Below are 16,334 nucleotides of genomic sequence, written 5' to 3' on the forward strand. Positions count from 1 at the left end.
GCGGCCGAGTCCTATAACAACTGAGCCCCAATGACGGCTCCTAAGAATGAGCTTTTCAGGAACGTTACAGAACAGGATGTAATTCTGTATAATATGCGACCTTTGCGAGAGTTTTGAGCCCATCGTGCGATTCCCGTCATGTCTTGCTGTTTCCTTTGGGTTGACGTCACTTGCAAGAAGAAAGGAGATGACTTCGGATTAGTGTCCGGATGTCGCAGACCGGAGGTAGAAAATGTCGTATAAAAGGAGGGGACCGGTGCTCGTGGTAGTGGAGCTGGGCGGCAGGAGGAGGGGCGTCCGCATTTCTGACTTAGCCTAACACGCATGGCTTGACGTTGCTATACAATGTGCAGTAGAAGGGAGGGTAAGTAACATTTCATCATGATTATCAGCAGCATGACTACGCCCAATGCAGTGCAAAGGCCTCTCCCATGTCTCTCCAATTAAACCTGTCCTTTGCCAGTGCCTGCCACAGTATTCCCGCAAACTTAATCTCATCTGCCCACCTAACTTTCTACCACCCCTGCTACGCTTGCCTACTCTTGAAATCCACTCCGTTGCCCTTAAGGTCCAGCGGTTACTTTGCCTTCATATTACATGCCCTGCCCAAGCCCTTTTTTTCCTCTTAATTTCGAGAAGGATGTTATCAACCCACGTTTGTTCCCTCACTCACCTTGTCCGCTTCCGATCTCTTAACGTCACACCGACCATTTTCCTTTCTATAGCTCGCTGTGTTGTCCTGAACTTAAGCTGAACGCTTTGTTAACCTCCACGTTTGTGGCCCATAGGTCAGCACCGATAATATACAGCTGTTGTATACTTTTCTCTTGAGGGATATTGGTAAACGGCCATTCAAGATCTGAGAGAACCTTCAACATGCGCTCCAACCCATTCTTATTCTTCTAGTTATTTCCCTTTCATGATACGGATAAGCGATCTCTACCTGCCCTTTGTATATATATTGTCTAACCACTTCCAGCACCTCGCTACCAATTGCGAACTGCTGCTCCCTTGCTGGGCTGTTGAACATTGCTTTGGTTTTCCGCATGTTAATTTTAGCCCTACCGTTCTGCTCTTCCTGTCTAACTCATATTCATCCTGCGTTGCAGTTTATGTCCTGAGTGATCTTGCCAGGCATTGTCGTCGGAAAATCATAGAACACTTATGTATTCTCTATTAAGTCTTATTCCCAACTCTACCCGTTTGAGGCCCCGCACTAGCTCCCGTAAATAAGCGGCGATTAGCATTGGCGAGGTCGTCTGCCTGCCTGGCGCCTTTCCTTATTAGAATTTATTGCTGACTTTATGAATAGTTTGGAGGCTTTGCAATCGCTATTAATATCTTTGAATATTTTCACATAAAACTCCTCTACACCCTGATTCCGCCATGCCTGCATGACAGCTGAGTTAAATGCTTCTCGCAATCAATGAAGGCTATATATTGGGGCTGGATATCTTCTGCGCATTTCAGTATCGCCTGAAAGATGGCCGGAATATGGTATATTGGTATCCTTTACGGAACCCTGCCTGAACATTTCGTTGATTGAAGTCTAAGGTTGTCCGGACTCTATTACCGATTACCTTAGTAAATACCTTGTAGGCATTCTCCAAGTCCTTGACGTCTCCTTTCTTATGACTTAAGATAATGTTAGCACGATCTCTAGCACGGTCTCTTCTCCGTCCTTCAACAAATTTGCTGCTACCTGATTCTCACCAGCTGCTTTCCCCCTTTGTTTTGATCCAAAGGCTTTCTGTACTTCCTCCTTCGTTACTGGCGGGGTGTACTATTGCTGTGCTCTACTACCTCTCTCGGTAACGTTCTGATAACATTCGGTACTGTATAGATTTGTGTGGAAGTTTTCGGCTACTTTAACTATCTTATCTGTATTGCTAATGACATTGCCTTCTTTGTCTATTAGCACATACGCCTGGTTTTTACCAATGTCTAGTTCTCTCTTCGTTGCTGTTAGGCTACCTCCATTTTTTAGGGTAAGCTCGATTTTCGGAAGAAAACAGTTTTCATTCGTTGGCTGGAAAATGCCCCTTTTCCGAAGATTGTCACGCTCTCCTAAGATTGTCAACGCCCTTCGGGTGGAAAAGGCACTGGAGCTGTAGCTCACTGCTTTGCTGTAAGAAATCACGCTAAGATGTATTTGATGCGAAGTGGGCAATAAAAGGAAAGTAAACGAGCGATTCGGCGATTAAACAAGACAATTGTCACGCGACAAGGATCTGCGAATTGCGAACTTTCTAAATACAGCCCGAGAGCCTGTGAATGAATGAATGAATGAATGAATGAATGAATGAATGAATGAATGCATGAATGAATGAATAAAAAACTTTATTGTAATACAAGGGTTCTTTCTCGAAGAGTGGGTGGAGCCCTCAGTCCAGGACCCCAGCGGCCTTTGCAGTCTTGCGAGCCCTGTCGATCAGCTTGAGCTGCTCTTCAGACTTCGAGCTGGACAGCGCTGCCTCCCACTGCTCCGGTGTTGTTGTGTTGTATATCGGCGCTGCCTGCATTTTCTGACAGGCCCATGTAACGTGGTAAAGCGTTGGGTGTTCACCGCATAGCGGGCATTTGTTGTCATATGTGGTAGGATAGATTTTGCTGAGTAAACTGAGATTGGGGTATGTATTAGTCTGCAGTTGTCTCCAGGCAACCGACTGCTCCCTACTAAGGTCTTTGTGGGGAGGAGGGTAGGTCCTCCGGAGGGCTCGTTGGTGTTCTAAGATGGCTCCGTACCGTCTAGTGACTGCGTCCAGTTCTCCTTCTGTGCGCGCCTCCCGGTTGGCGTATGCTCGGGCATTGGCGTCCGCACATTGGTTCCCTTTGACAGCCTCATGGCCTGGTGTCCACGTGATGAAGCATCTCATAAAGGTGATTGTCCTCGCCTTGAGTATGTGAATAGCTGCAGTGGATATGCGTCCACTTCTGTACCTTCTGCACGCCTCGTGCGAGTCTGTAATGATGTGTGCATGGGGCTCGTCACTCTGCTGGGTGATGCAATTGCTGCTTCTTCAGCCTCGAGGATGTTGTTGGTTTTTATCGAAGCGCAGTTGATTTCCTCGAGCTGGTGATCCACCACGCTGGCTACCCAGCCGTGTCGGTGTCTGTATGTTGTTGCGTCAACGTATAATACGTCTTTTGCCCCGGCGAAGCTTCTTTCGTGGAATTCGCATCTTTCCTTTCTTCTCGCCTTATGTATATCTGGATGCATGTTTTTTTGGAATTGGACTGATCTCAATGATCCTCCTGATTTCACTTGGAACGCTCGCTGTGCTATTGATTTCTTTCAAAGCGTCCCTCATGCCCAGTAACCGCAGCGTGTTTCTGCCTGTTTCGGACAGCATCAGTCTTGTTTTCTGTGCAAGAAGGTGGGCCTCGATATGTTCTTTTAGTGTGTTGTTTATGCCTAGTTTAATAAATTTCTCCGTCGAAGTGTTGACCGGCAGTCCGAGGGTATGATCTGCAAAACTCCATAGATATCTACATAGGGGAAACGAAGGTTCCGGAAGTACCGGAAGTTAGGATCCTCTGCATGTGGATCCAAAGCAACCGTCGTATTGATCACACGATCAGACAGCTGACAAATACCACAGCACAGATCACCAGGATGATTGCAAGAATTTCCAACTGAAGAAGAGGTATGAAGGAGGAAGACACATGTAGACTAGTACAGGCCCTCGCGGTCAGTAGGATCTTATACGGCGTCCCCTACCAAACACCGCTCGATTAAGAAAAGGAGCAGTTAGCGGCAATTCTTAGAAAAGCATACAAATGCGATCTCGGACTGCCGAGAGCCTGTGAGATTGTGCTGAAATAGTGATGCTCTACTATAAAGCCTGTCTGCCTAGTCGTTCCATTCTTTCCCTGCTGCTCCTTGGAAAGGAGCAGCGCCCAGAGCCCATACCTTCGGACATGCAACAAGGCGATCGAAGGGCATCACTTCTTGGACTATCGGCATCAGCAGCTGGGTTACGCTAAGCAGGCGTATATCGCTGCTTGTGTGTTTAGCTGCCACAAAACGCACATCACAGTCTGAATTCAAACAACATGGACAAGGACGGACTGTCAGCATACGCTCCCTTGTCTTTGAGAAGCCCAAGACACCGCCTGACTGGCAGAACACGATCGCCGCTTCCTTGCAGTGCAAATTCCCTCTGACCACGCACATGCTCGCCGGAAACGGACGTAGCGACACATGTGGTTAGCCCAGCTTGTGATGTAATTTGAGGTTTACTTCGCTTCTTGCCTTGCTGCGTGCTATTTTCACGCATTATCTTTTCCTGATTATTTCTTTCGCATCTTTCATAGCACTAGATTTTTGTGCACTCTTCGGGCAATTTCTGTCTAGCATGCACTCTCTATTCACTTCTGCTGGCGTTGTTTTAATCCGACAGGGGCAGCAATGACGGCGGCTGGGGGCCACAAAGATTGTTTGGATCCTGGCACCCCAGACAACGGTCGCCGCGTTGGTCACAGCAACTTTGTCGTGGGTACCAGCGTCACCTTTGCATGCAACCCTGGCCACCACATGCGTGGCAAAGCGACCATCTCCTGCCAATCGAACGGAGAATGGTCTGCCTCTCTTCCGCGGTGCATCGGTCAGTAGTGATTTGATCATGGTGTGATTCATGAGTGTGCACTCATTCCTGATGCAAAAGAAAACTGTTGAAAAATGTGTTAATTGAGCTATTTATTGCGACAAGTGCGGAGTGCAATAACCGAACCAAAACATTTCACCAGTTTTGAGTATAATATATAATAAAATATTTTAGTGTCTTAGGGTCCACCTTATGCCCTTATCAAGAACAGCAGGTGCATGTATTGAATCACCCTGGCGGCCGTCGCGCCTTACGAACATGGTTTTTGCCTGCGCTAACTTCTTGTTTTTACATGATCAACACTGTCAACTTGGGTGTTCACGGTTCAAACAAGTGCGCTCGGAAGGTTGCATGCTCGCGGTGACGTAATGACAAAGCGTTGCGTGACTAGCGCTGGTCACTCTGAGGATTTAACGGTGATGAAGGTCTTACGCGCTAAGAGTGATCTATTGCCAGCTGAGACAGTAATAGGTGTGTCACGCTCTGCCATGCCATGTACGAACGCCTTTTCCTCTAAATCTTGCAGACGACTGATAAAACGATACGATTGGTATGACTTTGAAAGACTGCGATTGTGCAGAACTTGCAATTTATCTGCCAGGAGGACTTTAAAGATCGGTGATATCGCATATCACCCGCTCGTAGTTTGATTATGCCTCCTTAAGATGGAATTGCGACGACTTCAATAGCCGCTACCAACGTCACAGCCGCTAAGCCATCCCGGAGAGCAAAGTGATTGAAAAATAGTTTCAAACTGAGAGGAAAAATATTTTGATCATATCGAGCGCAAATATTTTTTTTTTATTATTGGCATTGCCTTTTATTACATGCGAAATACTACGCAAATTAAGACCTCCAGAGTAGGAATTATTGTGACGGTCCATAAGTAATAATGATGGTACGCAGCGGCTCGCGGAAAAATACTTTTACTGGCCCATATTCGCTTTTGATGAGCTGTCTCACGATATGATAGCCTCCAAAGTTATGCCCAAACAAGCCAATGCATGTAGAATTCGTTGCCAAACTGTCATCCAAATTTTACATGTGACAGAAGAACAGTGTCTAAAGGAGCTTTTACTCCATTACAAGCGATGAAAATGTCTCAATAACAATATATCAGAAACGTTACTCCGCTGTTAAATAAGCGTGGTATATTACTCTGAATCTTATTTTGTATGCCCCCGAATGTAATGTTTAAAGCGTAAAAATGTGTTATGCGGTTTTTTTCGTGACGTCTGTAGTGTGTGTTTTCTTTCGGGCCGTTTCCTTCGTTGAGTACCATTTAGCAACCCGTTCCAGCATTCCCACCTTGCCACCGTTTTGCATAAAAGATACAGAAAGTGTATTGTAAAATATCGGTTGCGTCTATTTTCTCATCAGCAGTTGATTCATACCCGCTGTATCTACATACTAAATTGGCGGTGCTGGTAGTTTCCTGAAACTGTCACGTCAGTACATGAGCTGGTGCCTGAAGAGATCGCGGCAGCTGCATGCAATTTGCTGATTTGTAGCCAAGTGAGCGAGTTTCTGCAATAAATTCACTTTTGTGCTTTCCTCTTCAACGTGCAGAACAATTTTACTACGACAAAACGCGGTTTTCGGGCACAGCCCTTAGTGACAAGGCCGTCAAGATTCCAGAGCTGAATGCTTCTACCCGAAACGACAGCAGCGCCACAGGCCTGGCCCTCAATATTAAGGAACCAAACGCTGCGAGGCACTTCGTGTACTTCCTGTTTGATGCCTCTGGAAGCATCGGACCGACGAATTTCATGACGGGCATCAACCTAGCGAAGGCGATAACGCGAAAGGTACGTGCATATCCTTGGCACCTTTTCACTCCACCCGCTTCACGCCAGTACTGATCTCACCTTCACGCTTCTGTGAGAGTTTGGGTGAATATATGCGTGTAGCGAATGTTCATTTTACAGTTTTGTGATTAAAATGCTTTTCTTAACCATATCTGGATCCTATGCAGTAAGGTTCTCCAGGTAATGGAAGAGACACTGTTGCTCGTAGACGATTCCGGCAGAACAGATTTGAACATCGCAGAAAGTTGCTAACGACAGAAAAAAATCATTCTGATGCCTAGAACTCAATCACTGCTATAGTCTTTCCTGACTGTGGTATTTATCAGAATAAGAAAAAAATATATAGTAATGAAGAAAAGATTTCTGTATACAGGCCATTCGGGGGTTGACTAGATAGTCTTGTAGGCTTCGCGTAGAATTTTGGTGCATCTTTAGGCAAGTTATGAAAGTTATATAGACAAATTTATATATTTAGCAGAGATCGCAATTTCAAGGTCTGAAAGAAAGGATGAAAAATAGGATTTTGCCAAATGCAGCTTACTCGATACTGCACATAATTGCTGCAAAGTATGGATGGTTGAAGTCACGAGCGCAACGTAAAAAAGCAGACGGTTATGTGAATCAGCTACTTGCTTTTAGCGCAGCAAAAAATAAAGAGTGAAGGAATAGAGAGTTGGTTCGGATGCTACAAAATCATATATCCATGGTCAATGAATTTTGATGAAAGGGAAGCTTTAGATTCTCTGTAGGCATCCACACGAACGCGAAGAAGAATGATTAGAGGAGCGGCATTACGAAGCAATTAAGATTAATTTCTCTGCTCCGTGCGCTGGAACTATTGCATCCCTGAAATACTTAGTCTGGTTGTATGCACGTGATTTCTAGTGGCAAGGTTCAATAAGCAAAAAAAAAGAGTTATTCTAAGCGAGGAAAGCAGCCCGGTGTGAGCAAAGAAAGCGGGATGAGTGCTTAGGCTCAACAGGAAGTATGCTATATAATGAGAAATTGTTAAACGTAAGAGCCACGCACAAAATATTCCCAGTGGCTCTAACTGCGCGTTTATGGAACATTGTTAGTTTATTAACTTTTTCCTTAGTTTTGCTTGCCCAATCAAGATGACATTATAAGAGACAGATAAAAATAGGCAAAGTATATCACTGTTTTTCATTTGCTTGATTGCATATGTCGATTTGCGTTTAAAAATGAATCAGTTTAACAACATGCTTGCTCAGTTTTATGTGCTGGTTCCCTATTTCGCAGAATAATCACCGTGTAATTTAAAGCTGTCTCGGCTGCAATAATGCATCCTTGGCGACGAAACTAATCGAAGAATAAATGAAAAAAATATATTTGTATTTTAAAGAAAGCGCCACTGCTGAGGTGGTCCAATACTAGGGCTCTAGAATAAAAAAAAAAACGCTAAGTGATATATTTCATATTTTGGCGGGATTAGCTTTGCTTTAGGAGCGGCAGTAGTGCCTTTCGAGCGAAAAAGTCGCTTAGGCTGTGTTCAGAATAATTTCTAGAAAGTGTTTTTCTGACCAATGATTAATCGGTTGTGATCATAGAGCTTCCACAGATATCACTTTATTTGAACGATGTCTCTTTATGGTAAGCTTTATCTTGATATCAATCCAGTCGCGATTTTGAGTAGTTCAAATGGTACCATATATGTAAATGCAGGACAAAAAAAGAGGTTAATTTCGGTACTTGAATTTTCATTAACATGAATGACATGCCGTTAGCATGTGTCCAAAGTATAAGAATAAAAGTGGAGTTAAAACATTTGCACATATGCCCTGCCCTATTGTTGGAACATTAATTATGGTTTTTTATACACACAATAAAAAGGGTTTCATAAATTTTTATATGTTCAATACGACTTGCTTATTTTCAGTCCCTATCCCGTCAGAATGCTAATCCTGTTGATATAAGTTTTAAGAACCCGCACTGAGAAAGCGCAAATCAATGATTGCTCTTTCTGGAAGTGAGTGAAGCTATTTCATCCTACCCGTTAAGTGCTAGAAATGGTAAAGGAGTACCAAGTGTCGGTAGTGACCGCAGACTCGAATCACGAGAGTGAAATAACAAGAAGAATAAGAATGGGGTACACCGCATTTGGCAGGTTCGCTTAGGCCATGTATGGCATTTTACCAATGTCTGTGAACAGAAAAGTATATAACAGCTATATCTTACCTGTACTCACCTATGGGGCCACATTATGGAGGATAACGAAAATAGTTCAGCTTAAGCTAGGGAAAAGACAGCGAGCTATGGAAAGAAAACTGATATAATTGTAGAAGCGTAGCTTGTTGGACCAGTTGGTGCATAGTACCGGGTAAAGAGAGCAGCAGAACAGGACGCGTACACAAGAGAAGGAATTTACACGGACGATGTTGGAAACAACCGAATTTTTTTTTTTCATCAAGAATCGAGCAGAGCAGGGCACAGATGCGCGTGAGCAGGTTACGCTCATAAAAAAGAGGCAAAAAACGGAAAGGTGAGTGATTAAAAATGCTGTTATATTGCACATGGACACTATGCCCCATAGCGATTAATGAATGGGACATAACCTCATAATCAAAGTTCTTGGAGGAAGAAGAGCGCCGCGAACGGCAGCTTCTCTTGATCGAACTCTTGTTTTTTCAAAAAAATTCTTGGGGGCACTTTGTTGACCTTAAGTGCGGTGAGGCGAAAGCCTTCAGCGCAGTGTTGCTGCTTGTGTCACTGATGTGTAGCTAAATGTTTACATGAAATCAACGCTGGCGCAACAAGGGCACTAACAAGAAAAGGACATTACATGCGCACACTACCAACTGTTTATTATACGGAAAGGTGTCATATTTATTCATACAGCTCAAGCATGAGACTCATCGCATTATCGCTCTGAACCCAACACGTGGAAAAGAAGCAGCAACGTCAGGAAAAACAGACAAGAAACCTTTAACCCCTGCCGATAAATAACAGATTTTGATAAGACATAAGAGGAGGCCATCTATTAACAAAAGCAGTGTCAAACAATCGTAGTAAAAGCAGTCATGCATGAGAAGCAAAAGGAGTCATAAATCAAACGCCAAAAATAAAAGCAAGAAACAAATGACAATCGTAGCAAACGCAGAGTCGAACATCTGAAGCAAAAGCAGTCAAAGCCCAAAAACTACAAAAAGGAAAAAAAACATTAACAAAATTAACAACCTATCTAAACAACAACAGACAACCGCTAGAAATGAAGGGCTGAAAAGTCGCATCACAAAAAACTGTCAGGAAAGGACACTTCATTTCAACGGAGGGATACCGAAGTGTCGCTAAAACAAATGCCGCCCTTGTTCTTGATCCTGAAAGCTTGAAGAATTTCAGGTTCATTTAATCATGCACCAACTCGCCAATAGAGTAATCGAACTTGAGTCTCAGCAGTGCGAGACGAGCACGCTAACCACTCTGCCATGCCAGCTCAGATAAGCATGATTTCCACATTTCATGATACTAGTTAATGTATGGTTAGTGACAGTTAACGTGACCTTAGCTACTACACTGATTAATTAGGGTTAGTTAAGGTACAGGTGCAGTGCACAGTTCCACAGGCCACTTCTTAGCTACTACTAATTACCAGTTAGTCATTTAGTCATTATGTACAAAGATTTAATCATGAAATAACTTTATATCATGTTCCGATGTTTTTCGATTGCACACGAGTAAGTATCGATTGGCTATTGAATGGCATATGCCCATATAAGGCATGCATCCGAAACGCGGACATATTTGCTAATACGTCTTGGTCAAGACAGTATGAGGCATTAATGTCTTGCGCTTCTCTGGCCTCCAAGGCGACCTCGCCGTTCCAGGCGATGGCGGATGGCCCGCCGTCTCTGTTGCCTTCTGTAAGTGAGCGATCCCTCACTTACACGATTTCAGGCATGCCTGTCGATGATTCAGAGAATCTCAACTACATCAACAGGCAGACTTTGACTCTTCACCTTGAACTACTAGTTGCGGGTCAAGTCAAGGAAGTGCGTACTAACGCAAGAAAGAATTTCCTCTCTGTTGGTGTCTCTAAACGGGCCACCCTGGACAAGTTGAAGCCCGTGTCAGCCCTTGGCAACATAAGAGTTCGCTCGTCCTTTGCGCATGGACTTAACACCACTGCTGATGTGATTTCTGAAATGGACATAGAAATCAACGATATGGACTTGGTGCAGCTTTGATCAAGTCGTGTTCGTATAACTGACATCCATCGTTTTGGCCAATCATGATGTGTCAGAGTAGTGTTCGAGGGTACTATTTTTCCATCTCATATGAAAGTGAGTTTTTTGAGGCACCCAGTGCGTCCTTACGTACCCCGTCCGCTGCAGTGCCAAAAATTTCAGAAGATTGGAGATACAGGTGCTGCGTGTATGAGCACGAAAGCATGTCCTTGTTGTGGTGGCGTTCACGAGGAACCTCCATGTACGATTAAAGCTCCAAACTGTGCCAACTGCAAAGGACCCCATGAGGTAGCATCTAGGGAGAGGTCGGCAGGTAAAAAGAATGATGAATATCTAGAAGAAGATGGTGAGAAGCCATTCTAATCACCCAGAAGCATCAATCGCGGTACGTCGCTCGAGAAGGAGGACACGGAGCCTGCAGAATAAACTGAATTTAGTAAATGGAGTGACGACACACCAGGAGGAACGAGGCTCTACCGCGCAGAAGCTACCGCCTCCAGCTCCGGAAGAGCCAAGTATGCCAATTTCGCCGTAAAATTTCCGAACTCTGCCTTTTCCACAAGTTATACTGCAGTTTTCCTCAATTGCACTGCACACTTCTACTCCCTCCCAATAGAACATCTTGTCGTCTTTTTAACAGCCTGAGCCTACAGCGCTTACATAGTTCCACCAATGCCTTCCAAAAATCCTTCCTGCCATCCGCCATTGAACTGTGGAATGAGCTGCCTGAAGCAGTTGTAACTGAGCGCGATGCAAATAAATTCAAAACCCTGCTTTTATCTCATCCTTTTCGTTAGCGCACTTACAGTGTAATGCCCGACAATTTTCAGTACCACCTCTGCACATGTTACATTTTTGAATCATTGTCTGCTAATCAGTGTTCCGTTTTCTTCCTCTATATATAGCGTGCTGGGCACAGTGTACCTGTGATTGTTCCCTTTTTCATTTTTCAATGCTCTTTTAACAATTGTTTTACCTTCTTCACTGTTATATTTCAAATGTTCCTATTGTTTGTGATTTCGTATTTTTGCTCCCCCCTTATGTAATGCCCCACCTAGGGGTCCTTAAGAGAAAATAAATGATGAAATGATGATGATGATGATGAACCACCCAGGGGGACTCCGCAGAGTGGCCGCCTCTGCCATCGCGCACAGTAAGCTTTGCGTCACGCCCGCCTGTGCGTCCGCCGTGGAGGACGTCCGCCGCGAATGGAGGAGGTCGCAGACTTCCTGGAACAACTACACCGTGTTGAGAATATCGACCCTTCACTAACAGACGGCAGTCTAGAAACAATAATGGGGTTCACGGCAAATGCCGCGAGGGACTGCCAGAAGAAATGTAAGCGGTGTTGCCGCGGAGCCCAGCAGTAATATTTAAGGATGGACACCCACTAGTATCACCTATGGGGCAGAACACTTGAAGCAAACGAAAAGGTGTGAACTTAAATTGAAAACAACAGAGGGAGCAGCAAAAACGTAAATGGAACGTTTCACATTAGGAGAGAGGAAGAAAGCAAAATGGAGCAGGAAACAAGCGCGAGGTAATGACATCATAGTCGAAATCAAAACGAATAAATAGCCATGGGCGGAGAATTTAATGTGGGAGCAAGATAACCGATGGTCGTTGAGGCTGACGCAGTGAATTTCAAGAGAAAGTAAACGTAGTAGTGGGTGGAAGAAAAATAGGTGAACGAAAGAGATCAGGAACGCTACGCTGTTAAGACGTCTGGACCTAGCACACAGAAGGGTTAATTGAGGGTATACGCGAGAGGCCTTTGTTGCAGTGCACGTAGTTTACCTAAGGATGGTGAAGACCCGGCAGTAATATTTAAGGGCGAATACCCTTCCCCGATGACGCCACAATGATTGCACGACGCAGTTATGGCACACAACTGCAGCTCTAACTTGCGCCGTAGCAGCACCTACATTGAGACCTAGCTGCAATGCAAAAGCAAGAAACAAACAGCTTTAAATTACATTGCTGCCGCAGAGCTGCTAAAGTATAAACATAGGAGCTAATTTTTTCTGCGATTAATGAGGTTTTCGGTTTTCGAGAGGAAAGATGAAGATAGCGGAGCCGCACAGTTACATACAGGCGGAGGCAACCTCTTAAAGGCGACAAAACAGGGCACCACGAGGGTGAGTGCAAACGAACTACGTTCAGGCGAACTTCTTTCTGCTACCTGAGGGCTCGCGCAGCGTGATAATAAGTCTTTCCATTTTCACTCAGTGCCGAGCATTTGTTAACAATCTGTACAATATGATGGCACTATTAATGAAAAACTATGCTACCTTAAACGTGCTTGGCTAAGAGATGAGCCCGAGCTCTGTTTAAGCATCATGGTGTTTAATAATTAGGACTGTCGGAACCATCGAAGGAACAATCAAAGGGAACAAGCAGTTACTGCCTCCTGGATGCTTCAGTGTGCCGAGAGGCACAACGTACAACGAGAGCCGACAGAGCAGGCGTTATTGCTATAATTCTGCCCACAATACGCACGTATCAACCAAGGAACGACTGGATATGCCAAACGGCTATAGCCTCATCGCCAGCCTACGCGAGCACAGACGACAATACGTGAGAAATCTATCTCGTTGCTCCAGCGACTGCAGTACGTAATGGTCCGGCGAACATCTGTTGCCAAATGTGGCATCATAACTGATGAGAACGCATCATTTGTCCACCAAAGGCCCTAGGTAGTATCACTGCGAGAACGCCAAGCCATCCGGTACCAAACCGGCTAAATACTGCGCGACGATGTCATCCAACCTTGTCATCCGACCATGTCATCCGCCCCGGCGCCCTTTCTGGCGACGGGCAGCGGATTCACACGGAACCACACCTCGACCACCGGCCGCACAGCTCCCTACCCCTCGCTGACTGCTTGCTTTTTTAAGTAAAACCATTTTTGTTATATCTACAGACGTGCTCGGTTTGAAACAATTTTCTGGATCCTCCGGGGCCCCACCTCGGTGGACACTCGAACCTGCTTGGGGGCCTTTTCCCTTCACAGATTTGGCGGAATTTGGCGGAATTTGCCGTCCTGTCGCGGACGCCAAATTTGTGAGGGGAAAAGGCCCCCAAGCAGGCTCGAGTGCCCTCCGAGGTGGGGCCCTGGAGGATCCAGAAAATTGTCCCAGACCGAGCACGTCTGTAGATATAACAAAAATGGTTTTACTTAGAAAAGCAAGCAGTCAACGATGGGTAGGGAACTGTGCGGCCAAGGGTGAGGTGTGGTTCCGGCTTGTGAATCCGCTTCCCGTCGCCAGAAGAGCGCCAGGGCCAAGCACGACCGCAGGCTCGTTCTCCCAGCGGCCGGAAAATCGGGCGCGGAGCACTAGCAGCAGTGTCCTTGACGACGCACCAGAGGGAAGAGGCAGCCGCCCAGGTCTGGACACCCGGGCACGGCCAGGGAGGCACCTTCTCACGACAGCAGGTCCCAGCCACGGGACGGCGGGCACGAACCGACAGCAAGGCCGGCAGGATCTCCGGGTGGGCAGCACCCGCCTGTGCCCGGTAAGGCGCCCGCTCTCCGAGGCAGCGAGAGGCAGGCGGGAGACAGGAGACAGCAGGCTCCTGGTTGCGCTGAACTGGGTGAGGATGGCTTCCCCAGGCCTGGTCACCCGGGTAAAAGAAACCGTTCAGCCGTGACCTCGCCCGTCCGTTGCCTGAGCTCGTCTGCTTGCGCCGCTTGCGCCACGCCCCGCGTCTCTCTTCTTTTTTTTACTTCTTCCTTCTCTTTCCTAAGAGAGCGTCAGGCCGCCGCTAGTGCCGAAGGGCGCTGGTGGCGCATCACACACTCCCAACAGGCTTGATAGGACCTTCTGAACACCGTTGTTTTGCTGTGCGAGCATGTATATGCTACTGCTACATTTACATGCAATGGAAAGAACAGGAAACAGCAGTTGCCAACCATATCACGCGAGATAAGTTGACCTGTTATCGTGTGTGGCGTGGTGTTCTTTCATGGTATTTAATCTACATGGTTATGTACATATATATATATAAATATGTGCGTATGTATACACACAAAAAACTATACAGGTTAGCCTGGTAAGTTTGGGTGTTGGGTGTCAGCGGTACGAATCCCCGTGTATGCCGGCAGTTTTTTTTTATCATTTTTTTTGTGTTTGCTTCAATTTTTTTATACTTTGCCTCTTATTTTGCAATACTATTTTGCCTATTTGGATCGGGTTTTGCAAGGGCCGGTTGGACATGAGAGAGTAAAGAACAAATCACCACAAAAACATACATAAAGAAGACACTAGAACCACGGTGACCAATTCGTTTTTGGAAGTCATTAGGCATTCATTACACAAATTACCAAAAAGGGATGAGAAAGAGAGAAGATCCTAAAGTCAAAAGTCACTAGACTTTCTATGGAAAGTCATTAGATGTTTTCTTAGAATTCATCATGCCGCTCCAACGGTCTCCAAAAGTTTAAATAAAAAGGCAATGGAGACCGCGCAAACTGGCCATTTGATAAAATGCGGAGAAATGCGAGTGCATGATGAAAAAAAGCGCGAAAGGAACACAAAAGTAAAGTGTCAAACAATTTTATCCAGCACCGCCCAAACGCTCCCAGGAAACCCTCGGCAGCGACCACTGCCTCCTGAACACAATGATTAGGCCCCACCCTTTGGCACGACCAACAACGCAAGTCCGACTCCCAGATTGGACCAAGTTCAGGCAGCATTATAACACTACCACACCCATACATGAGCAAGGCTACCAGTCTTGGTCACAACATTTGGTCTCTGGCCTTCGCTCCTCCGAAACTCAATTTCAACTCTCAGAGGTGGTCTCGGATGTGGACAACCACCTCTGGGAGGCCCGGCATTGCCTCGTCCGTCGGTGGCGCCGGCAAAAGCACAACCGAAAACTTAAGGCTCGTATCGCCGAGCTCACTCAACGAGCGGCTGAGTATGCGGCCCAACTCGCCGACTCCAACTGGGTCGCCCGATGCAATACGGCCACGCGGCAAAATGTCAAGCCGGTACACGTGGCGGCTCTTTCGCGCCCTAATTGACCCAACGCAAACACGCACGGAAACTCAAAACACCTCCAAAGAGCAATACACAGCTTTCAGGGCAACACAAATCAATTGGCGCACAAGCTCCGGGACCAGTACTTGTGCACCACCCAGGAACCCCGCGGGCCGGCGTACTCTTATGCAGGTTCTGAGAACGTTGAGCTGGATCAACCGTTCCAGCTCCACGACCTGAGGGCGGCCCTGGCAAAAATGAAACGCGGCACCGCTCCGGGTCGGGACAAAATTACACTCAAATTGTTAGCCAACCTCCCCGACCTGGCATACCTGTCTTTATTGAATTACATTAACTCAATCTGGCTTGGGGAAGTGCCACTCCCCATCGACTGGAAGACCGCCCTGGTCACCTTCATTCCTAAAGCTGGTAAGGCCATCAGCACGGACAACCTCCGCCCCATCTCTTTTACTTCCAGTGTGGGCAAACTCATGGAGGTCAAATGTTTTAGGGGAATTCCCCAAGGTGGAGTAAATTTGTAATAAGGGAGTAATTACTCATTGGCATCCACCCAAGCGCAGCCATACGGCTACAAAGGAAAGCTTTCCTTTGTAGCCGTATGGCTGCGCTTGGGTGGATGCCAATGAGTAATTACTCCCTTATTACAAACTCATGGAGACGGTGGTACGTGACAGGTTGTCCGAGTTAATGGAATCCAAACACCTTTTCGCA

At 46.0% G+C, this 16,334-nt stretch overlaps 1 protein-coding gene across 1 annotated transcript in view; it reads left to right on the forward strand.

The window, feature by feature from the left end:
- Positions 1-16,334, forward strand: part of LOC149360639 (complement factor B-like) — a 182,368-nt gene that overhangs the window by 42,896 nt on the left and 123,138 nt on the right. Inside the window, exons 6-7 of the mRNA XM_089572423.1 lie at positions 4,404-4,607; positions 6,177-6,415. Of these exons, the coding sequence (XP_089428549.1) occupies positions 4,404-4,607; positions 6,177-6,415 (443 nt within the window). The remainder of the gene's footprint in view (positions 1-4,403; positions 4,608-6,176; positions 6,416-16,334) is intronic.

This window comes from Amblyomma mixtum, chromosome 2 (assembly GCF_055824585.1).
Source record: "Amblyomma mixtum isolate Tamu chromosome 2, ASM5582458v1, whole genome shotgun sequence".
NCBI classification, from domain to species: Eukaryota; Metazoa; Arthropoda; class Arachnida; order Ixodida; family Ixodidae; genus Amblyomma; species Amblyomma mixtum.